This window comes from Lathamus discolor, chromosome Z (assembly GCF_037157495.1).
Source record: "Lathamus discolor isolate bLatDis1 chromosome Z, bLatDis1.hap1, whole genome shotgun sequence".
NCBI classification, from domain to species: Eukaryota; Metazoa; Chordata; class Aves; order Psittaciformes; family Psittacidae; genus Lathamus; species Lathamus discolor.
In genome coordinates, this window is record NC_088909.1 from 77,154,912 (window position 1) to 77,179,101 (window position 24,190).

Here is a 24,190-nt window from a genome sequence, read left to right on the forward strand (position 1 = left end):
ACACATAACTAATGAAAGTCCACAATGAAAAAAAGAATACAAAGTTTAACTGGTATCCATTCCTGAACCAATTGAAACATACTTCCCATTATCCCTGTTGGCAAGTATAATCTTCAGGATGGTCTCTGAATGCCCTTCAGCAGACAGTCTATAGATAACCTAGAGAAGTCTTGCATCTTCAAAAGGTTCAAATCCAAAAGATACAAGAAGTTACATTACTCTTTAATGGTGACTGTATTTTTAGTGTGCATGACTGCAATGCAACCCAAACTGCACTATCTCAAACTATACATCTGAATTTCCACAGTGTGGTTCCTGGAAAGAATTCTTACTATCAAGAACAACTCAAAATGAAACTTACAGCCGAAAATGAGATTAAAAATATCAGGGAAAAAAAGTTTCTGCAGCAAAAACAAACAAACAAACCTCCCCCCATTGAAAAGAAACCCCGAGACTTCTCATCAATACATTAAAAAAAAAAAAAAAAAAAAAAAGGAACATCTAAGATATACATTTAGACCATGTCAACAAATAAGATAAACTTCCAGTTCTCAACTGGCAACAAAACTGCAATATCAACATACTATATCTGGATTCACTGTATGTTTCCTAGCAGCTGCAGTAGTGTCTTAAAACAGTCTGAAATTAACTCCATTGATCTTTGCCAAGAAGAACCAACCTGAGGCTGACCACCCATAATAACAAATGCTTTCACGTGCTGTTTAAACTTCTCTAGGAAAAGAACACATGAGCACTTAAGGAGACACCTGAACAAGCTGCATCTGCTTTGCAGAAAAAGCAGCTATTTTTTTAACTTCTTTGCTATTGGACCTTCACTCTGACAGTGGTAATCTTCTCATATGCTGGCATTCGGAGAGAGGACATACATGATGGCGCTTTTCTGAAGTAGATGAAGTAGCATGAAAGCAGTGAAACATAGCGTACAGATTACACTGTATGTAACGTACAAAATGGTTCTTCATGTCTTTGAAAGTGCCCTGTGTAATGAGGTCACAGAGCACAAGTGGGTCTACTAAGCAAAACAGTAATGAGTTTAATAAATAACCAACAAAACAGTAGTGAACTAAGGGATACTTGCAAACGTATATTCACATTTCTGAAACAATGTCAAATACAATTGCTTGTGATTGTTTTATATAAGAAACCTTGATAATACTGGAGCACAAACTGTACTAGCAGCAGAAAGCTTTAGCCAAAACAGTATCATAAAAAAAGTCAAGCAATCATCTGAAGACAATTATAAGCTAAAAGATGGTGCAGGTGTCTTAAAAAGCAGCTGTGATACAATAAAAGTTTATTCCAGAGTCTCTCAATGGATCAGATGGGGAAAATGCATACATCTTCATCTTGCAAGATATTTTGCTTACAAAAGTTGCTTGAAATTGTAGGCATTCACATTGTGAAATCGAACGGCATAACCTATGTATGTCTAGACAACAGTTCATTTATTAACTGTAGCATAGCACTCAGACATCAAGCAAGTTTAAGTACTACAAGCATTTTACCTGCAGTGAGTGGTTCAGGCTGGATTACAATGTCTCAAGGAATTAAAGCCAGGTTTAGTACCTCTGTGCTACAATGCAGACTGACTAATTTCTCAAGAGCAAATCTATTCTGATCAACACAGAATGCACTTTTCAATTGCATTAGCTCAAAATATTTAGCAAAGGATGACTGAAAATGCTTTATGAAGTCACTGAGCTTTATTGTGAATTAAAAGATCTTATTTAAACACAGTAGCTATTCCTGAATAATTCCACATCGTCTCACTTCTTCCAAAAATGACACCCTATGTTCATGTCACTCAGCTTCAACACAAGTAAAACTAAACAAAACTGTAACAGCTTTTACATTAATTAATCACGAAATATAAACTACCCACACATTAGCTAGATCCTCACGGAACATTAATATTAGCAACCAAAATTATCGGTGTTAAAATGTGTTAGCTAGGTACTCTGCATTTTCAGAGAAACAGAAGTTGAAAAATTCAGCGACCCCCTTTTAAATGCCAAGATGCAGTGGGCTTTCCAGGCATACACTAACCAATCAGAGATAACAATTAAGCCCTATTTTTAAATGATGTTTGTTAAAAGTACATGATAAAATTTATACACATGATCATCTAGACATTTTTATCATCTTCTGAGCTAAGTGAACTATGTTAGTGTTACTGGAAAGCTGCAGAGGATTATACCACCTTAATGGAACAAAGACAATTTTAGAAAAACTAAGGCTTTACCACCACATATCAGAAAAACTGTTGATGTTAAGGATAAATTTTTGGAATCACATGTATGGTGGCATGAGTACATGAACATTCACTCCTCATTTGCTTCTGATATGCTGCCTCAGCACTGGTGTTTCTTCTTTCTCCCTAGAATAGTAAATTCCTCTCCCACCACAATATCTAACCCTAAGTACCTGCAGACTAGACAAGATCCAGCCCTGAAGGAGCTGGGTATCCATGATGACACAACATGTTGCACGTTTCTTGCATTTCATTACCAGTAAACTGGGTTTAAACCATTCATCTCTGATAATTTCCTGCTGGTCTTAATGACCTCGCATTACCAGTGACGTTTCTAAATCCAGGAAGAAACTATATTAAGCTTTCAAAAACTATTCTTCCACTGGATCTGCATCACTCAATTTGTTTGGAATATTTCTAAATCATAACAGTAAAGATAATTTAGGAAGAAGGAGAAACAGCAGCAATAAAATTATTAACAATGACAATGGAATGTTATCCACAAATAAAATAACCATAACTTCATTCCCATTGTTTATTTAAAAAGACATACAATTTGAAGTCAATGGTGATATGGACACTGACTAAAAAGTCATCAGGGACAGGTTAAATCACACAGCATTCTGCTTCAGAACCTGATTTGAGAAACAAGTGTTATGGTACACTGGCTATATGTCTTCATTTCAGACAGTGGTTCAAAAAAATGGGAATCCTAAGAGTCTTTAGAATAGTTTCAAGAAGTTTTCTAAACAGAACTTAATGTTCAGTTCTGAGTAAGAAAATTCACCTGTCCATGACCTCAATATACTGATGATCCCAGCTAAGGTGTTTCAGTGTTGCAGGTCATTCTGCAGTACCTTTGCAGTGTGTCTGCTACACAACCCCACCAGACACTAGTGCACTAGTGTGAGCCACCACATTAAGCAGTTATGGGCAATGCCAAGCACGTCAATTTATGCCACCAAAAGTTTTGATCTTGCTTCAGCAAGAGATTTTAGTTTTCTTTAATTAATGAACTGGACAAACCTTTTTTTAACATGGTGCTAACACTGATGTGGGCTTTGGCAGATTTGTCACTTTACACAGTTTACATTCAAGCATTCTGTTTTCCTTCGGAAGAGTTTTGATCAAACCATACACTTATATTCAGGTATATGTGTTCCCACAGACATCCCCAAATGCTGTTTAGTGTATGCATATTTTATTTTAATATTATGCCAGGCACATCCTGCTGCATGAAGTATCTGGAGGAGGAAAACATGCATACATGATTCTCTTTATCCCTTTTACTATTTAAACCTCAATAAAATAAGAATGAATGGATAAATATGTAATTTCATACTAAAAGACCTATTCTTTTATACAGGTCACCCCTATCCCTCCTTTCATTAAAAACTGGAAAGTAATCTCTTTAGCAGGAAGAACTTCTACAGTAAAACAAAATCTAAGTAATATAAAAGGCAACTTCTAAATCATTCTGCTGAAAATCTTCACAGATATTACATCTCAATATTCAGAGAGGAGACCAAAGTGCTATAAAGGCATATTGATTGGGTGCCTCCCTTCCTTCTGTATATGTTTTGGGTCATACCAAGTGCCAATCGAGAGCAAAAACCTTAAACATGGAATACATTTTTCTGAGCATGGCACACACACATTCTGAAGAAGATATGGTAAACACTGACAGCAATAAATCACTGCAACTATTAAACTAAATTATTATTTGTAGTTGCTGCTTTTGCTATATTTTCTATGTATATGATAAAATGACACCATGATGGTACTTGAAAAATCATCGGCTTTAATCACTCATAGAAGCAACAGCAATATATATGTCTTCTGAAACCTACTGGGTGATATGTAAGTCATTATTAGATTTTTTTAAGAAAAAACACATTTCTTCATTCTCACACTTGAGAAATTTTCTTGCACATCAGCAAAGTACTGTTTATGAATAAAATCTCAGGACTGTTACTCAGAATTGACAATCTTATATTCATAATTTTTAAATCACTTAGTTATTTACTGCATAGTCCACAAACAAAAAAAGAGGAAAAGAAAAGGAATCCACAAACAACAATTAAGGTGAGTTTACCTCAGCTAGAAAGTTCTAAAACAATTTTAAGTTGTTCTAACTGAGACAGTAAAAAGATACCTGCAACAAGAACTTCTGTGGGTTTTGCATAAATGCACACTGTAAAAGTCAACAAAAATTTAGGCAACATAAGAAAACAATTTGAGTTTGTTACCTTGGTACAATCTTGAAGAGCTTCCATGCTTTTCATGATTAAAAAAAGGTAACATCATCAAATAGCTAATTAAAATAGACTGCCAAATTAAATTCATAACAAAACCGCATGAAAAATAGGCACAGGTGCTGTATTGTATGTAGCCAAAAAAAAGGACCAAATTTCAAAGGAATGAATCTGTTGCTTTAACTTTATGCCAGTTAAGATACATACTTTAATAGCTTAATTATACTCCAGTATTTGAGAGTTAGTTACATATAGTTTCACAAGAAAATATAAAGATCTTTACAGATTTAGCTTCACACCAATAGAAAGGGAGATCATGGGGAAAACCTGAGGTGAAAAAATTATGGTGCCCTCAAGATAGCTTAAATAAACAGCATCAAGAAACAAATCTATGTATAAAGGACTTGCGTATCAAGAACCTGTATAGCAGAAAGTTCTACAGATTGATATCTACACTACTACGAAAACTAGGGTTTAGAACATTTCTTTAAAAATATCACATACTGTTTTTAAAGATCTATTGATCCCCTCTACATATGTCAAGGTAACAAAGTTTCTTTGTAGTTGACCCAATAATATCACAAAATTCTCCCAGACACTGGATTTACCAAGAAGCCTTTCTGGTTTTTTGAGTGAAAACTGAAACACAGTTGAAAGTCCTGAAATAACAGGGATAAACAGTATGTAAGTACATGTGCTTAATAACCACATACTGTAATTACACAATAATCCCATTCTTCTTCTAAATTACATGTCAATAAATCTTTCTCACTGCCCTATAAATTCCAAGGTCATTGACAGAAGCGTTTATTAGTATAATTACAATGCAACAATAAAACCATTAAGCTTTTAGATACCAATATTGTTCCATTTATACTTACTTCCCCTCAAGGGTGGCAAATAGTTTCTACAAATGGAATACCCAGAAAATACTGGAAGTTACTTTCAGACTATAAAACTCGCTCTGGTTTGTGCAATTACTTTGTTAAAGTCTTCCTTTTTCTTTATTTAACCTTTGTCAGAATGTCAGGTTGTGTTTTTTTTTTTTTTTTTTTTTTAAATAGCACAATGCAGCAAATAGACTCAAGATAAAAAGTATTCTGTAAAACAGGCAACATTACTACATTATGAAGGTATAACTAAAGCATCCTAGGTTTCATTGTCTGCCTGTCATTAATAGACAAAAGACCCCAAGGTCTTAGCCATCTGCTGAAAAGTAACTTGCAGTCCAAATTATTGAATCTTGTTTCCACATTAGTTTCCTTACTCCTAGGCACAGTTCTACCTGTTTTGGTTACTTGCCTTCATCTGCAAAGTACCAGAAGAGTGCTTTAGCACATGATTAATAAAAATGACTGCTAAATTCAGACTACTGAATCAGACTAGCATGATCAAACTTATTCCACTATTTTTATAGAAGGGAAAACCTATTCTTTCTTGGGAATTAACTCCTGCTTATAATTACCTTCCAAAGATTAACCAAACGGATGTCATGTAATCATGACTTGCTCCCATGTTCTCTCTCAGTGCCAAATTGTTACCATGGTAAGAGCAAAATCCTCAGTTGCTTTAAATTCTTTAACACATTAAAAATAAAATATGAATTTTCCTAACACAGACATGTCTTTTCTCATGAGATAAGTAACATTAAACCTGCCTAAATTGAACATAAATGTAATAAACTGGCAATTCCTTTCACTCTTCTTTCCATGTAAAGTTGAAGTAATTTTGGACATTATTTTACTATTTTCTTACCATACAAACATAGTAAAGAATTTGCCTGACAAAACCAGCCTGAATAAAATTCTTACTACTAACCAATAAAATATTGTGTAGTAGGATAATTCAAGAAACAACAAAAAAAGTTCACCTGGTGTAAGTGTTCAAATTCCAATGTAAAATCTTAACATTGCTCAAGTTACAATGAACTATTACCAACATTCAACTTGCAAAACCGCAGAAAAGAGAAACTGCAGAGGAATGAAACGGTAACACAATGGCAATGACCATATCCTTTCAAAATAAGAACTTCTGATCAATTAATGTTTGTGTGACTCATACTGCAGAATTTTGATCTATTGTCTTGAGCTCCATGATAATGCCAACACATACTTAGTTCCACAAATTTTGATCTTATTATTTCTCCTATTCTCCTCATTACTTATACATTTACCAGAAAGCCTGACTCAGAAAAGTTAAGGCAGACCTTCAACAACTTTGTTGCTAGCTGCTTCACTGATGACAATGGAGCAATACTTTTCTAAAGGCCATGTACTGACTTCAGCCCTCCAACACTACTCATGCTGATACTGATGAATGTTCTAGGCACAGAACAAAGGAAATACACAGACCTACCAACCTGACTGGAAATAAGTTCAGCAAGGAAACACAGGGATCAATATACCTAATTAAGTGATCTCTAAAGTAGAAAAAAACCACGGCAACCCTTGGACCCTGAATCTACTAACCTTGGCTAACCAAGGAGATCTGTGCACAATGAAGAGCTGCTTTTAAAGTGCTAAACAGAATCAGCACAATTATTTATCACCAAGAGAAGATTTAATGCACAAGTTTGTGATAAAAAAAAAAAAGATAATAAAGTACTGCAATCTTTAAACAAAGAAGCACAAAGGATCGGCTTCAGGGCTAGTTTTTAGTTAACCTAACTCTTTGAAGACTAGCTATCTGTCTACCTGTCTAAGAAGTTAGTAGTATTGGAAGTTACGTAACAGAAAAGGAGAATGAGCAGGCTTACTTATTTCGAAAACAGTGTTAACACAAACTGAAATACATGACGAAACTGTTTAACTTCTATTTTACTGTAAGACAAAAACGCATGACATCTTTTGACTAAGAACAGGGCAGATGGTAATGTTAATCCTTTCTTACCTACTTTGTACATTATTTAGGTGTTCAGAACATAGTATGAAAATAAGAAAAACCATTAAATTAATTAATTATGAATTTTAGTTTCTAACCTACTCAGAGGGGAGTTTGCCTCTCTTCAACATGCTAAGCTGGATTAATACAAATTCTCTAATGGTAATCAGCTATACTGCTTTCTTTAAAAAATAGCCTTTAATTTAACCAGGCAGTACACAGAAATGCCATTTCTTGACAAAATGACAAGCTTTTGGTAATCAACAGTATCCCTTAGTGCATCCAAATCTTAACAATCTTTACAACTTATGCTGCCATAAAGTTAAAAACAAACCAACATACAAAAAACCCACAAACAAAAACAAAACCTAAATCTATTTTTCTATTTATAATGACTGTAATCTTTACTGTTGTATTTGCGAAGCATGAAAATCACTTGGCCTTCCTCATACAAGTGAAGCCTTTTAACTCTTCTGTAAGTTACAATACTTCATTATTTGCAGAAACAGCCAACTAGAAAACTGACTTGCTAAGCGTGTGCAACAGTATTAACAAAAGAAATTGTATAAATAATTAAAATTACTCTTCAGGGAAAATATGTGGATATATATGAATAAGGACGGAAAACAACATAAAGCAGCAAATTGTGTAACACCCTCACTTGAAATCCACAAGAAGAACAGAGAGACTGTTCAGGTAAAATATCCACTTCCTGAACAAACCTAGCAATCGCAATCTCCATCAGAATCTAATCTGGCTGCATCTGTTCAGCAAAGGACACTAGACTTTCTGAATACAGCATATGCAATAATGATTTAAGTGAAATAGCTAGTGAAAATAAACATTCCCATCAGAAAACCTTCCCATCAGAAAACCTTCCCATCAGAAAACATTTTTCTATGACTGTTATCAAAGCACCTGAATGAGAATTTTTCTTTTATGCTTTCATAAATCAGTGGCAGCTTCACTAAACTCAGCAGAGTAAACAAAGGCAAAATTTAGGGTGTTGTCTTCTAAAACATGTATCGAAGTCTATTTTGAGGCAGATCAGAAGCAAGTTACATGATTTAACATACACTGCACCTGAAATGCCAACAAGTGCAATGTAGGAATAACTATTCATTAACAATTTCAATGACTTGCTCCTCAAAAATAGAGTGTTTTCATTACAGATAGTAACATACCTAAAAAGAAATAAAAATACACAATGTACCTGCCAATAGAAAGAAGTATTTTACTGGAATTAAGCCATGCATGTATAAGGAGTAAAAATTATGTCTGCTAGAGATGACTGTTTAGCATTTGTGTAGAAGTTTCACTTCAAAGACAGGGGAATCACAGCTACTGATTTACCTCATCTAAGAAAAAACTGGTGTGAAAGAGTTGCCTAGTTCCAGCTGACCTTGAATGTAATTGGCTACCTTGGATGTCTCTATGGTACATGCCATTAGGAAGATAAAAATATACAGGATTAAAATCTGAACCGATAAAGCTAAGAAATTAAGTATTACTCCTTTAATAAGGCTACTTCATGAAAGTATATGAATACCAAAATACTTCCTTACTGTTGAAGTGTGAATAATTTTTTAAAAAAGTGATTGAAAGTAAAAGTATCTAATATATTATTTATATGCAGGTTCATTCTAACTATTGTAGTGAACAACACGAAGGAATAGGAACAAACCTATTATTTAAAGAGAAGGTTAGGGACAGTACATGGCAATAAGCCTAGAACTTAAATTTGGTTCAAAACTCCTCCATGGAAGAAACTGACAATTACAGTTATACATTTAGAAAACCAAATCAGTAGAACTGTAAGCAATACATTTCAGCTCTAAAGCTTACTTTGTCAACCTTCTTAGTCTCCATCTTCTCACAACTACTATAGTACTTCACTGTATTGTACTTTACAGATTTCAGCTATAATCAAGCATTTTACACTAAATCCAGCTGTTCCAGTAGCACACAACTGCTAAGACTTTGTGGAATTAGGATGCATTTAGGATCACTGCTGTCTCAAAAAAACAAACAAACAAACAAAAACTTATCTAGTCTTTAATTAACAAAAAAACAGAAGCTGCAAAATATAATTCAGTATTCAATAATCCATAAAATAGATTTGTTTAAAAATCCATCCTATATTTTAAATGCCTACAATTGACTTTTTGCTTCATTTCTGAACAAATGTAAAACCGTGTTTACATATAAAGTAAAACATGGTGAAATACCATGCATTAAGGTATAAACTGTAAATCATAATGAAGACTTCAAATAACATCTGTCTTCTATTCCTTCCCTCTTTTACGCTCCTAATAACCATTTAAAAATCTTGAATCAAGTATTTCCCAAAGAAATCAAACACAAGCCTAATGGCTTTTATATATTGCAGTTATATCTAAAACAAAAAAGCAACAGTATTAACAAGCAACCTAACTTAAACACTAGACAAGTTTATTCTTCTATTGAAATGAAACACCCAAAGTCAGGGGACTAGAAGGGAGTAAAAAAAAAAAAAAATTAAAACCAAGAGGTATACTGGAAATGTCATTGTCTTTCATCCTTAGTGAGGCAAAGCAGTTTTAGTAAGTAATTCTGCTAATGAAAATCCTCCTTAATAAATTCAACAATATCCTTTAGCTTCCTCCACTGTACATCACTTCAAACATTATGTGGCAAGTGACACTCCTTGTCATCCATTTTCACAGTTACATTTTCAACAATGGTTTCTGACATTTCTACTAGTTTTATAGCTTGCATCTTTTTGGTTCTCTTCCCGCCTCTTGACATTTCTTTTCGCTTCCTCCCTACATCTTCCTCACAATCACAAGCTATTCTATTTTTCAAAATACCAGCAAAGCAGTCTCTTTTGCTCAACTAACAATTCACAGAATACTGGGAAAGACAGTAGCGGGGCTGAGGAGCAGACAGCAGCAGCAAGGCTTGCTCTAAATAAAAAATAAATAAAAGCTGCAAACCTCAGGTCACTATACATTACTGGCCTGCCATCATGAGATTTCTTCTCTTCCCATGTTAGATATATACCTGGCTTCAAACCCCTTATTCTCTCTTTGCTCCTTGATTTGCTATCACAGATTGTGATAACAGTATCTCATTACTTGTTGCATCTGGTGAAAATTCTAAATCCTGATGAAAAAGGATCTTTCTTTACCCTCAACTAGCATCTTCTGAACTGACAAATGCATTTTGTATCCTAAGTTTATATTCACGAAACAGCTAATCCAGGTTTTAAAACATTCTTATTACCTCTAATAAAAATAAAACTGTTCCTGTATTTCTTCCTTCATTTTTACTATAGTCTAGAAACACCTCATGATAGCTAGAACTGCTGTCTCTTATGTACCATGAGATGGCATGTAAAACACAGACACTCCACAGATTACAGATATTGGTGTACGTCACCCAGTCCCAAAAGCAGAAACCTTGAAGTTTAATTTTGAAAGTGGTTTTGGAGGACCCTAAAATTCTAATGGACTGAGTAGCAAGTGTGTGATTACTCCTATCGTTTAATTTGCACAAGAACTGCAAGTCTGGCTTACTCATCAAAACATACATTTCTGGTGCCTATTTCAGAAGGATCATCTTACCTTTACAGTTTCACTTAAGACTTGGTTTTTGTCTGCTTCTTCACTGGAGTGCAATTCTAGTTTATTATTTAACTCCTGTAGCTGTTGCGCTTGTTCATTCAAAAGCACTTGTGCCTGATGCTCCCGATGTAATGCATTATTTAATTCTTCACGTGCACTTTCAAACCTCTCATGCGTGATCAATTTCTGATAAGGCAAATAAATTGTGTTTTACTGTGTAACTGTATTCACTTGTTTACATACTCAACTTCAGAGTTTCATTTGAAAACATATCAAATTCTAAAACAAAACAGTGCTAAAGATGAATAGTTAGGGTTTTTTAACATAAAGATAGATCACTGCATAATAAAACAGCAGACAACTTTATTGACTATTCTTTCAAAAAAAGCATTCAGGGTACTGTAAACAGTACATATTCATTATTCTATTAAAATTAGCACCCCAGCTTGTAAAGAATCAGTATTTAGAAGGAAATATGTAGATCAATGCCCCACATTTCAATGCATATCTTTTTAAACCCTCTAAACAAAATATCTTCCTGGGCTCATCCTCCCCTCCCCAAAATGTTCTGGAAAGAAGTAGTAATTTTTAAATCATCATCTACATTTCAACAACAATCTAAAATATGACAGCCTCATCTAACTGTCCCAGAACTGTAAGGGAATAAAACCCATTAAGAACAAAATTGAAGAAATTAGATCTAACCTTGTCTATTTGAGTAAAAAGAAAAAAAATAATCCATTTTATCAGCTAGGAAGCAGAATGCATGTGAAATGATGTAAAAAATATTCCCTGCTTAGAAATGTTTTGACTGGGACACACAAGTCTACCAACTAGGCCTCAGGATCAACACTGGGCAAAGCTACAGGAAAGGCTGCTCATTCTGGGACACGACTGTTTCAGTTATACTGTGCATCTGTAAAGCATACGTAAGAATACTTATCCATTCACTTTCTCAGCTAGCTCAGAAGTAACCTCAATCCTGAATGCAGCCTATGGAAAATACACATAGGAGGAAGGCTGCCCAATAAACATGCAGCATGCTAAAACAAGACAAGTTTCTCCTCCCCCAGTAAGGACTGAAGGCACAGTTTTGAGTACGACAGGGAACAAACTGATAACCCACGAAATGGTATGAAGTCCTTAAATACTGTGTCCCTTACTTGCTACACTGGGGCTTCTAGTAGTTAGGGAACCTTTTTGTTGTCTCATTCCTGCCAGGCAGTGCTATTTATGGGTTAGTAAACCCATCGTGCTTAAGTAAATCAGCAACAGCAAAGGGTGTGTACGTGCTACTCAGAATGTAGTAGAGGTCTTTCTTTTCTTTGCCATAAACTTACTCCTTCAGGAAAACAACCACACTAAGATTTGTATACTAAGACTAGCCTGGGATACAACCCACAGTCAAAGATACAGTACAATGTCTATCATAATACTCAGCAATATCCATGTAGAGTTTAAAATACATTTGTGCTTTATGAACTTCTCATGAACACACCTACTGGATACCCTCATGCTAACTGGGGATGTGAAACGTACAAATGTTACGGTATATATCACACCAACGCTTTCAACTTAATCTGGGTTACTGAATACCAAACATACAGTTTACACAGAATGGCTCCTTTTATGAATCAAAGAGAAATGCCTACAGAAATGAGATTTTTTAAAATAGATCCGATTTACAGTTTAGTGACATTTACAAAGCAAGTTTTGTTGAAAATTCTGTTAATAGAAGATTGATTTTATACTTGTTTTTCAAAAGAACACAAATCAAAAAATGTGTAAAAAGAAGGATCTCCTTAAATCATCTAAATTTTATATACTTACAGATTGCTTAAACATATTTAATTGCTTTTGCAAGCTCTGGGCTTTTTCAGCTTCTTTTTTCATCTCACTGAAATTCCATTTAAATTCAGCAAGTTTTAGGCGCAGTGAACGGCGTTCCACCTCTGCTGTATGAAGTCTTTGTGTAAATTCGAATATCTGCTTTTGCAAAGATGCTATACTTTTCTGTTAGTAAACAGAAACAGAAAAAATATGCTATAAGATGTGCTATTTTAGAAATAAAAACAATTACATTGAGTACCCAAGAAAATTAGATAATGCTGTCACTTTGCTGTCCATCTCTAAAAGACACATGCGAGTGCAAGAATGTGAACGCGTTTTGTGTACTGTTGAGGGTTACTGGAAATTCTGCTTTTGAGGAAGTACCTGTTTTCATGTAAAGCCCACAATAAAAGATTATGTAAGAAAGACTTTATTATTTCACTTCAGCTAAAGCGAAGAAGGTTATCAAGCTTTACAAGTTTGTTCTTATAAAGCAAATACAATTTTGATAGAACATTAAAAAAATCTTTTTCTTGGATATATCAAATCTCTTCTTAAATTCTTTGACAATAAAAGATCTATTAATGCCGTACTGCTTTTGGGTGTTGCAGATCTATTTCTGATTCTCTATGGAGCTGACTTCAATGTAACGGACTCATAAAGAATCTGAAACAAAATTAACAGTACTATCAAGAGAGCTTCACCATAACACTTATGCTGTGAACCTACACTGTGAACGTGCTGTTATATGAAGTAGCGCTATAAATAAGCATACCATAATGGGTAGTCTGTCACATAATCCAGCTTCCAGCGCCTGAGTATTTATTTTATGAAGTCCATGAGCCAATCTCTGTACCAAGGAGTTTTTCTCCAGGTAAGTAATGCTCCTTCTGCTGTCTAATGGAACAGTCTCCATTATTACATTCAGCTTGTCCATAAGTTTTGAAAAGGAGTTCCTGGCTGCATTTACAAGTACGTGTTCAGAAAGCCAGGGCTTTGGATCTTTAAGAAACAACAACAAAGAAACATCATGAAGCTTATCAGTTTGGGGGCTTTCTTCAGTGGTAAAAAGCAACAACAATAAACAGCATCTTTAAAATATTCAGTAGGAAATTTTCATTAAGAAGTAGACGACTGAGCTCACAGGAAATATCTCAGAAAGACTTTCAGACAAATTCTGTATTTAGCTATGAATACTCTACTCCTATCAGTCTTTGGATAGAAGGGTAGGATAAGATTCTTAGAATAGGATTTGTTTGTCAAAGAATAATTTTCTAGTTGTTTTTATATTCTCCTCCAATGCTATGCTTTCTCAAGTCTTTCTTTGATGTCCTAATTTTGTAATTCATAAAACATGTAAGATGGATGCAAGTAAATGCAAACCAGGTCAAGATGTCAGATGTGACAGCACATGGTAAATTACTTTATTGAAATATTTTACAATGCAAATTTCTGAGGGTTTCCTGGCTCTTCTTCCCTCCCCTCTATAGATGTCTAAATCATTTGCTGTTCAAAATTAGTGAGGCTTGGTACCTTAATGCCATACTATTTATATTCTGAGACAAGAGAATATAATTTACCTTATTCCAAGGCAATTAAAATTTTACAGCTACAATTACTTATTTCCCCACAGGATTTTGGTAATCATCCTTCTCATATAATGGACTTAAGGCCCCAGCACACCCAACATGTCCTGCTTACTGCTAGATTCGTCAGGTCTGTAATTAATAATTGTGTTTAATGTTGATAAATAAAATTGTCAGTGCTCCTTCCACTAATTGGTATTCCAGATAACAGTTAATAGGTTTATTTATGCCTTAATAAAAGTCTTGTAATTTAGTTTTCCCTCTGCTAGGCAGGTCTTAATCTGTCATTACTTGTCTTATGATACTATCAGTGTAAGATGACAAGCATGGAGGAGCTTATTTACATTCAGTAGTACAGTAGATCTCCTGTTGCTGCAGTGAATTAAAACATTTACTTTAAAAGTATAAATAGAAAAAAATACTGTAGCTTGTTTAAGTTAAAGAATTTCTTTTTACACATTGTGAGGATAACACCACAGGTTCAAAGCAAATGAAACTTAATTACTGATACCTTTAGATTACGATTCTTGTAATAAATTATCAATTACACATATGTGTGATAAAATTTATTTGTAAGCAAATAAACAAAAAGGCACAAGACAAATTCATAGTCTCCGTCAGAGCCATTCTCCTGCTTGGTTTCAAAATACCACTATTTCAATGATTCCAGTGCTTGGCTGGAATACCATTTTTGAGTACACGCTCTCCATAGCCACAGCTACTAGTAATTCTGGCTTCATGTTTAATATAGCACTCTTTCAACTCATCTAAAAATCTTATCCAGCATTGTTATCTTTATCTATCAAAACACTATTTGAAATAATAATTTAAAAAAATTCTTATTCAGAAGAAACAGCTATTGCATAACTCTGTCTATTTTGGCCAAGGCTCCTATCTTTTACTTATGTTGATTCCCTATTACTAATCACTTGAAAGATAATCTATCTTCAATATTTTAACAGATCATCCTGTCCTACCCACCTCTCAGTTTCAAAGACAATCTCTTTTCTCCAGTCAAGATGCATTCACTAGTTTTAATGTTTAGTTAAGAAGAATAAAATTAAACTAAAAATTAAAACCAGAATATCTGTACTGCTTTCACATGACACCAAAACCTTCTAAAAAAACCTCTCCTTTATCATGATTTTTGGTAAATACCAAAATAAGAATACTCTCAATGACCTACTGTTCTTTTATTTTTCCTAGTATTTCCAGCTGGTATTTCATTTTACACAAGATTGCTTGCCTGCCAGAAAAGGCAGTATTTTTCCATACATGCAGTACCCAGGATGGCAGCCTCTTTCCCTATGTCTAGAAGCTTTAGTATAACTATATTAAAACCAAATTATGAATAACAGTTCAGGCAATTGTTTTGTAGTATTTTAAATGATTGTTCCAGTTCATAACCAAATTATTCTTAGCATCTACAACTTAAGGTAATTTATTGGGCTGGGGAATAAAAAGGCAAAAAATCACCTCTGGGTTTTTTTGGTGTTTTTTTTTTGGGTGGGGAGCATTTTTTGTTTAAATACACATTAATATGTTGAGCAAGGCACTGACTGCTTTGAAAAATGAAGTGAGAATATAAACCAATTCCACAAAGAACTGTATCTATAATTACTGGGAAGTGAATATATGGTGTAAGTGTATACATTTAAAGTACCTGCCCACAAAGGATCAAGAAATTACAGTAAAAGCATTATGTACCTTGCAATGTGTATAAGAAATTATTTAAATAATTACACAAAGAGCAGTTAGTTCTTACAATTAAAGAAATGGGGAAAAAAGACAATGAAAAGTGACAAACTTCACTAACAGATGAAGAAAATTCTTGCTTACACTGTTTTAGTGAAATGGAACAGTCAGCAGGATGAACGTACTAGTAGTACTACACAAGACTAAAATTTTCATGCTAAGCTTCAAATGCTTCGTGCACGTAGCAGTTGATGATGTTTGTATTCAAAATGCTTGACCTTTACTTTCTCTGGTTTATCACAGTACATATTCTGTTCAAATAAACCTACAAAACTAACATTAAAAAAACCCCAAAACAAACCAAAACAATAAACCCTGACAATTCAGTGAACTTGTATTCAAACTGAATCTAAGAGATCATCCCAAGACATGCTGGAATGAGAACCAAACTAATGAACAGTGTGAAATGATCATAAATGTCAAACCAAACCCTATTTTTTAAAAGCTAAAATCTCCAGAAAGGTGCCTTAAATCACCAGAGCACGCAAGCCCAAAAGTTACACTGATACCTGAGCAATCTGGATTTGGTTTCTTTCAACTCCCTCACATGGTCCCTGAGAACCTAGCCATCTTTAACAGTAATTTTAATTAAAGACACCAAACCATGCCATATTGTAGATCCAGACAGCACCTCCTGTGATGTGCAGTCCAATCTGGAACTGCCATTATTTCAAGATGTGAAGAGAGCAGATGCCCCTCAGATTTCCTATTTATATCTAAAATAAATTCCCAAATCATTAAAGTCATTTTGAAGGTTTGAATCCTACTTGAAATATGACTTAGAGAACATAAAATAATTTCCTAAGTATGCAAGCTTTCTTTCAAATATGTTCCTTCAGAGCCTTAACACTTCAACACTTCTGGAATTTCACGTCAAACTTTAAATTATTTATTACTACTTTTTGAACCACAGGTTCTTGGGAGACTTTTGATCTCAAGAGCAACAGAATTCCAAGTAATACATGAAAAGTTAGATTGTGGGGTTCTGTGAAAATTATTTAAAATAGAGATAAGCTATGAAAAAATCACCAAAGTGTGGCCACAACATTCTCAGCATGGCTTTTCCTAATTCTCAAAACAAAAACTGTGTTGAGTGTAGAGATGTCAAGAGGAGTTCACCAGAATTCTCATATACTTGAATACCAGCATTATATCATGAGGTTTAGGGTCTTTAATTAGTCACTTCAGCACATCGATGCTGTAAAGTTTACATCGATGTAAAGTTTATCTTTATCCTTTTTCAATTTGCTGTTCTTTCTCAGCATTACATACAGAGGAACAATTGCAGCAAAACTGTTCAAATATTGTGAATATAATTCAAACTTTGTTTTTTAAGGGTGTAAGTTGAAAACAGGAAAGAGAACCTGAAGCTGAATCAAAACATTTTTGATTCAATGGCTGATTTCAGACACCAGTTTATTGAAAACGGTATCCATCAAATTCAATTGTTTTCCAGATCTGGAAATTCTAGATTAGTATCATATAAAACACAGAAGATATTTCTTTTCAGTCAGCAGCAGCAATATCCCAGGTTAAATATGTGTGGGTTTTAGGGCCTACATGTAAGAAAAACACAAATGAAATAGGCACAAATTACATATATTTTTTCTATGGAAAAAAAAATAAGTTGAGCTTCAGTAAAATACTTTTTAAATATTAGAACAGTGGAACAAAATAACTTCAAAGCTTGTAAATATTACTTCCTTGGAACCTTTTGAGAACAAGTTTTCCAAATATCCACTGGCACGGTGTAGATGGTTCTTTTCCTGTCTCACAGCAAAGGAGGAAAAGCTGTTTATACACTTTTTAGAAGCACTCTACAGCCTTCCATCTCTGTGACTCTATATAGTAAAATGACAAAGTATCATATCACTAAGAAAATTAATCTGTTCCAAGAATACAGCTCTCCAGAGATTTGATCCAGAATAGTTTAGATAAAATCCCCCAAACTGAAATATGTAAACACACTCATTATTTTTTATCTTCTACAACAAGAATATACTTTTAAATTTACCTGTTGTGTTAACAACATCCTGTAATTCAGCGACAGAACTTACAATTGCAGCAAGTAGGTTAGAACTAGTAAACCAGCTGAATGCTTCAACACAGTGAATTTGCTCCTCTTCACGACCTGTGAAACAGAATTGTAGTTAGCAATAAAACTAGATCACTAAGACACACTACTATCTCCTGCTCTTTTAGAAATTAACCAAAACTAGGTGTACAAGCTCCAAACTAGCTCTTTTTTCAGGACGATTTAAATGCATTAAATATGCTTCCAGAACTACTAAAAGTAGTAGAAAAGTAGACAGATCTCCTAGTTTGGGAAACATTTTTGATACCATTTATCCTTGCAGCAGGAAGAATGAGCTGATCTGGTAACAGAAAGGGCCGGGGAGACTACATAATCTCTAAAGAAAATTTAGAAATCCTATATTAATATTTTACTTGAATCAGAAAGCAACCTTTTGCATTTTTAGTAGGAAATAAACATCAGAAGTTTTTAATAGAAGAGGAAGCACCTTTAAAAAAATATACATTACAATGTATTTACCACAGAGAATGTGGTAGCAACTAGTTCTGAAATCTGTAATGCAAATGTCAAGAATATCAAACAGTATGAGTTCACATGTGTAGTTGTAACTTTTCTTTCACTGCTTAACAGACTAAGTGTTTCCTTTTCAGAGAAAATTAGATTTGTCAAGAAATCTAGAAATCACAAATACAGAATCTACATTTATAAAAAGGTCATTAAATTTGTCTCTACACTCAATTAATAACATTCCTGTTTGTTATTTACTAACCACGTAATATGACATAAAACTTATCAAAGAAGAAAATAATTTGCTTACTTGACACATTATGCTTGCCTTTGGATTCTCCTATACAAACTAGAATTCCAATGCCTTCTTTGAAGCCATCTACCCAGGAGAAGAGGGAACTAGAAGACTGGGCTAAAACTTTAAATCTGTTAGCTGCCAACACTGCAATCACACCTCTTCGAAATACATGAATTAAGCCTTTGAGTTTTCTTTTCTTCAGTTTTGCATCATCTTGACTGTCTTCCTCTACATCAGAGAGTGCATGAACTAGGGTCCTAATCTCCTGGTTCACTAATTCATAAATGTTGACCTGATCCTGGAGAAGGTCCCTCTGGGAAGACATAGCACATGATCGGCCATAGAGAGGATACAGGGCACCCGCCAACAGTGCACAGGCTACCAGGAGAGAGGAATGCTCCTTCTGAACCTGTGTTAACATATTTTTCACAGAAACATTTTCAAGGGCTAATTTATCCCGTCTTCTTTCAAGGACATAAATTTTTTCCTTGTTTTTTTCTGCTGTTTTTTGGTATTCCTGGGATAAAGGGAAAAAAAAAAAAAAAACAACGGAAAAAAAATTAACTAGAAGATATTTCTTTAAAACAACAAAATCATTTTTAGCTACACAAATTTTTTATTTCAGGTTCAAATAACCCATTAAAGGAACAAAAAAATATTACTAATGACTGTTAAAATATCTCACAAGCAGTTAGAGAATCAGATGTATGAAAAGAATTCAATAGCACAAGGAAAATCTGCACAATCCTCAGCTAGAAATACGATAATCCACTAGTACTGCAATAGCCCACAGGAGGTCTGACAGTACCTAATTGTCCACAATACAGTTTTATGAGTTGGTTTAACAGTAAGCAATTGCATCCTCCATTTCAAGAAAGAACTTTTGTTTTTTGAAGCAGAAATTAAAGTTAGTATAAGGGAGAGTAAAAAAAAAACAAGTAAGACTCTGGAAGATAAACCTAAACAGATTGGCAGCAGCTGGGAAAGGGGAAGTAAAGGTGATCTCTTAATTACTTTGTAATCAACCCCCTACTTATATATTCACAGATTAATTAGGTCTCATACAGCATTATGCTTTCAAAAGGACAGTGTAATACAGATATATTTATTTTGACTAGTGACATTACAGATTTTTTTCAACTTGCAGAACACTTTTTATTTTCCTCCGTATGCCCTGATATAGGGAAAGAGAAAGATTTAAAACAGTAAACCAGTCCAGCAAAATGAAGACACTAAGAAGCCAGGGAATGCCAGGACTAAGGTTAGACTATGCACAGACTGGTTGCTTTTGATAACATGCAGTTCTTGTACAGAAATCAAGACCCTACGCTGGGACCTCAGAGACTCAGACTGGCTTCTTGATGCATGAGAGTCCTCTGTGATTGGAATAACCACCTGAGGCTACATTTAAACAAGATCCAGAGATAAATTGTAGCACTGTTCACAAACAACCCACAAACTCAAGTTAAACGCTTATGCTCCAGTTACAATCATGAACACAAAAACCCAAACATGAATGGAATGACAAGTCTGTGTGATAAAGAAAAGAGAGGTTTATGCTAAGGTTTAGCTACCTCTCTTAGAGCTATAAGCAATTTGCTGAAAGTGGGGTGAGGTTATTTACGCCAGCAGTGTCCAAAAGAGAAGTAAAATGGTATCATCCAAACACATTCCAATGTGTTCTACTTTGTGCAAGTTCCAAGCAAGCAGTGAGGGAGGCACTGTGGTTTCTTCACCCTCCTCCACACTGCAAGCACAACAGTTAAAAAAAGATACATAGCTCTCCATTGAATGGAAATAAAAGATTCCACGCTTCTATAGGGCAGTACCCTAGTCGGTTCAGACCATCTTTTTTGGTTTTGGAAGAGGAAGAATTTGTAGTATTATTAAAATACTTTCAGTAATATGAAAATAGAGTAGGTAACTAAAAGATTTAATTACAGAATGCAATTTACAGGCCTCATATGTCACTTACTACTCTAAAATTAAGTATGAACATGTACAATACTTTCAGTGCTACTGCATTATTTACAGAGTTTGATTTTTACAGAAAAAAAACCCAAAACAAACAAACCCTGATAGCATGACTGGAAGGAACCGAAAAGGTAAGCTGAACTCAGAAAACAACTTACAGTTTCTGGCCGTCATAGATGAAAGGCCAGAATCCAAGTAAACAAAGTGTGATCCCTACAGGGCTGCTGGGTAGCAGCACTAATATTCAGTGCTCTGCCTAATTAAAACTTATTTTTTAAAAAGAGCTTAGTGTTTTTATGCCTATGGTTATACGGTAATACGTAAAAGTGAACAAGACAATCTCAGACTACAGAAATGTAAAAGTTTTGTAAGAAAATACCCCTTGATTTTACCAGCTAATAATTGCTTCTGTCTTACCCACACTGTTTCCAGTGCTTTCTTCAAATCTTAAAAGCTCACTTTTTGAAAGGGACACATTTTCTTCCTAAACATTGGCAAGCCAGCTTAAGGGACACCTCACTGGGTTGCAGAGCTTGGTGGATTCCAAGAATCCTTAACAAAAAAACAGGTGCAACTAGCATTACTATTTTATCCTACTTCTTACTGTACCCTTACCTTTTTTCCTGGCTTGAACTGGAAACTAGAAATACAATGACACTATGACTTCAAAAGGTTTTCCTGTATTTCAGAATTTTTCTAAAAATATACTTCTACATATCTAACAATATCAACACCACTGTCCTCCCCTTCTTTCCTCTGCTTTAAGTACATGGGGAGACATGTCTATCAAAGACACCCAGTGGGTCAGGAACAGTATAGTTACATGCACTTCTCCTGCTTCGGCACTGATTGCACTGACTTTTGATACAACTGCAAGATACCACAGCCTTCAGCTATTTCACCAGCCTTGCTATAAAAGCAAGGCTGCCAAACAACGACAAAAAAAAAAAAAAAAAAAAAGAAAGGCGCAAGTAAGATTTTCTTGCTCCCTAGAGGACTTTTTCCCTTTCCTGTTTAGAAAACCTTTTTATTTTTCTGTTGAAATTAACATTTTTTAAGTAGCTACACGATTTTTCTCTTGCAACATGTTTTTGCATATCAGAACAAATCTTTCTATTTTAAGTGGTTGCCACAAAAAAAAAAAAAATTGGGGACAGATTAATAAATGCCTACATAATAAATAAACAATAACTTATAGTTAAAATTCAGAGGACATTTTCTGTGAGACTGTGCACAGTCTAAATAAATATTTTTGAGAGGCTAAGGAACAAGCACAGTAGCATTTTCAAAATGGCACACCATCAAATCAAGAGGGCTGCACTCCTGCTACAGAAGGCAAGTAAAAAGCATATGCAGTTTAGGCTCCATTAACTCTGCGAACACAGAGACCACTGACAAAAGCAGTATCTATGGAGTGCCTTGTTTACTGCTGATCTGTGATAAGGCCACTCTGAGAATCTTTTTCCTAGAGAAAAACAGTGAAACTGCTTTCTGATTACACTGTCCATCTGACCTACAGTAACATCTTTGAAGTAGCACCTATTAGCATCCATAGACTCTAGCTTGGAATCAGGGACCCTGAACAGTATGGCTGGGGACAGAAGCAGTGGCAGGTGTCATTGCTACTAAACCCTTCAGATTCTGCAATCTTACAATTTAATCATAAGAAGACCATTTTGAAAAGCCCTCACTCTACCACAGCTCCAAGAAAGAAAAATAGTAATTTCCAACATACATTACTCATACTGCTGTGTAGTTGGAGCTTTCCATGAACTTCTGAGAGTCTGAATTGACAGTCTCAGTCTGCCTTTCTACATGTACTGTCAATTGCAAAAACTAAAGAAGTCTCAACCCAGGATCTCTGTGGAGAAAGTGTCTAGAAAAAGGCACAGAACACTGGTTGAAGACAAAGTTGCAAAAGGATGCATCCTATGATGCACCATTAGCTTGGTGCATGACAGCAAAACACAACTCTTCCACTTCTGGAAAGGGACTAGCACCTACAAAGGATTGGTTTATTGAACTGCTTTTAATTAAGACTCAGATTTTTTGATGGAAAATACAGCAAATTATTAGTTTCCTTGTAGCGCTAGAATAAATGTCCTAGAGTGATGAGACCCACAGTTCTACAATGAAATACAGAATACTGGCAAATCATATTCCAGTTGCACTGATTATATGTTTCCTGTAAGCTTAATGAATAAAGCCTGTTAAAAAATTAAATTTAACTATTTCATTCTGTGTGTTTATGTAAACACTGGCACACAGTAATATCTAAAAGACCCTTTGATAACATTCCATAACTTGAGGCACATTTTTCCTTGTTTCCTATGGAAATAAGGCAACAAAGTTAATCTGTCCACACACCTATGATCCAAAAGAGCAGTGATCTTGCAGACAAATATGGTAAAAGACAGTCAAGTCTTATGAAAAACAAGCAATCAGGATTAGGATAGCCCTAACAGAAGACATCCAGGGACCCTATGGTTCCCAGAAAGGTAAAGGTTTAATCTGGTATTTGCAGGCTCAAAGTCAGTCACAAATTAGAAATCCAGAAGAAATTAAGACTCTTGTCTTCCCAGACTGACACTGAATGGTAAGGCAGGCAACTGGAACACAGGATGGAAAAGATGCAACAAAGCTTTGTTGAACCATCTAAGTGTATACAGACATGCATTGCCTAGATTACATATCGGCCTGTACTTTAACTATTGTACTCCAACTTGCAATCTGAACTAGAAAACATGTCCATCTATTTCTAAGGGAAAGCATTTCCCTTTATGAAACCCAGCAAACCTGTACTGCAAGTTGACAGATGAAAGTATTTTCCAGAAGATGCGCCTAATGCACTCTCTAAAGAGAGCCATGATTTCAGAACATGCTCTGATAGCTGTTTACACATTTCAGCTAAAAAGACCAGCTGGTTCAGCACCATTCCAAAGAATGGTACAGTACTACACAGCACCAATTCTCCACAACATGCTAAGAATTCCACAGGAGATGACTCAGGCCTTTTTTATTTATTTTTTTTTTCAGCATCAGCAGGAGGTAGAAATCTAAACTGTGTAAGTCCCCTTTTTCTTTAGCAAGGAAATTTTAAAATTAAGCTGTCTCATGTTACCATTCTGTTTCTTGGCAATGATTTCATTAGACAAAACTACAGGATGTTAGGAGAACTGGGTGTAAGTCTGGA

The 24,190-nt window shown here is 34.8% G+C and overlaps 1 protein-coding gene across 1 annotated transcript in view; it reads right to left on the bottom strand.

Moving 5' to 3' along the window:
• CCDC171 (coiled-coil domain containing 171) overlaps nt 1-24,190 on the bottom strand; it is a 144,580-nt gene that overhangs the window by 60,470 nt on the left and 59,920 nt on the right. The window contains exons 16-20 of the mRNA XM_065662549.1: nt 19,036-19,540; nt 18,198-18,314; nt 13,618-13,844; nt 12,843-13,025; nt 11,013-11,198 (exon numbers count right to left, since the gene is read on the bottom strand). Of these exons, the coding sequence (XP_065518621.1) occupies nt 11,013-11,198; nt 12,843-13,025; nt 13,618-13,844; nt 18,198-18,314; nt 19,036-19,540 (1,218 nt within the window). The remainder of the gene's footprint in view (nt 1-11,012; nt 11,199-12,842; nt 13,026-13,617; nt 13,845-18,197; nt 18,315-19,035; nt 19,541-24,190) is intronic.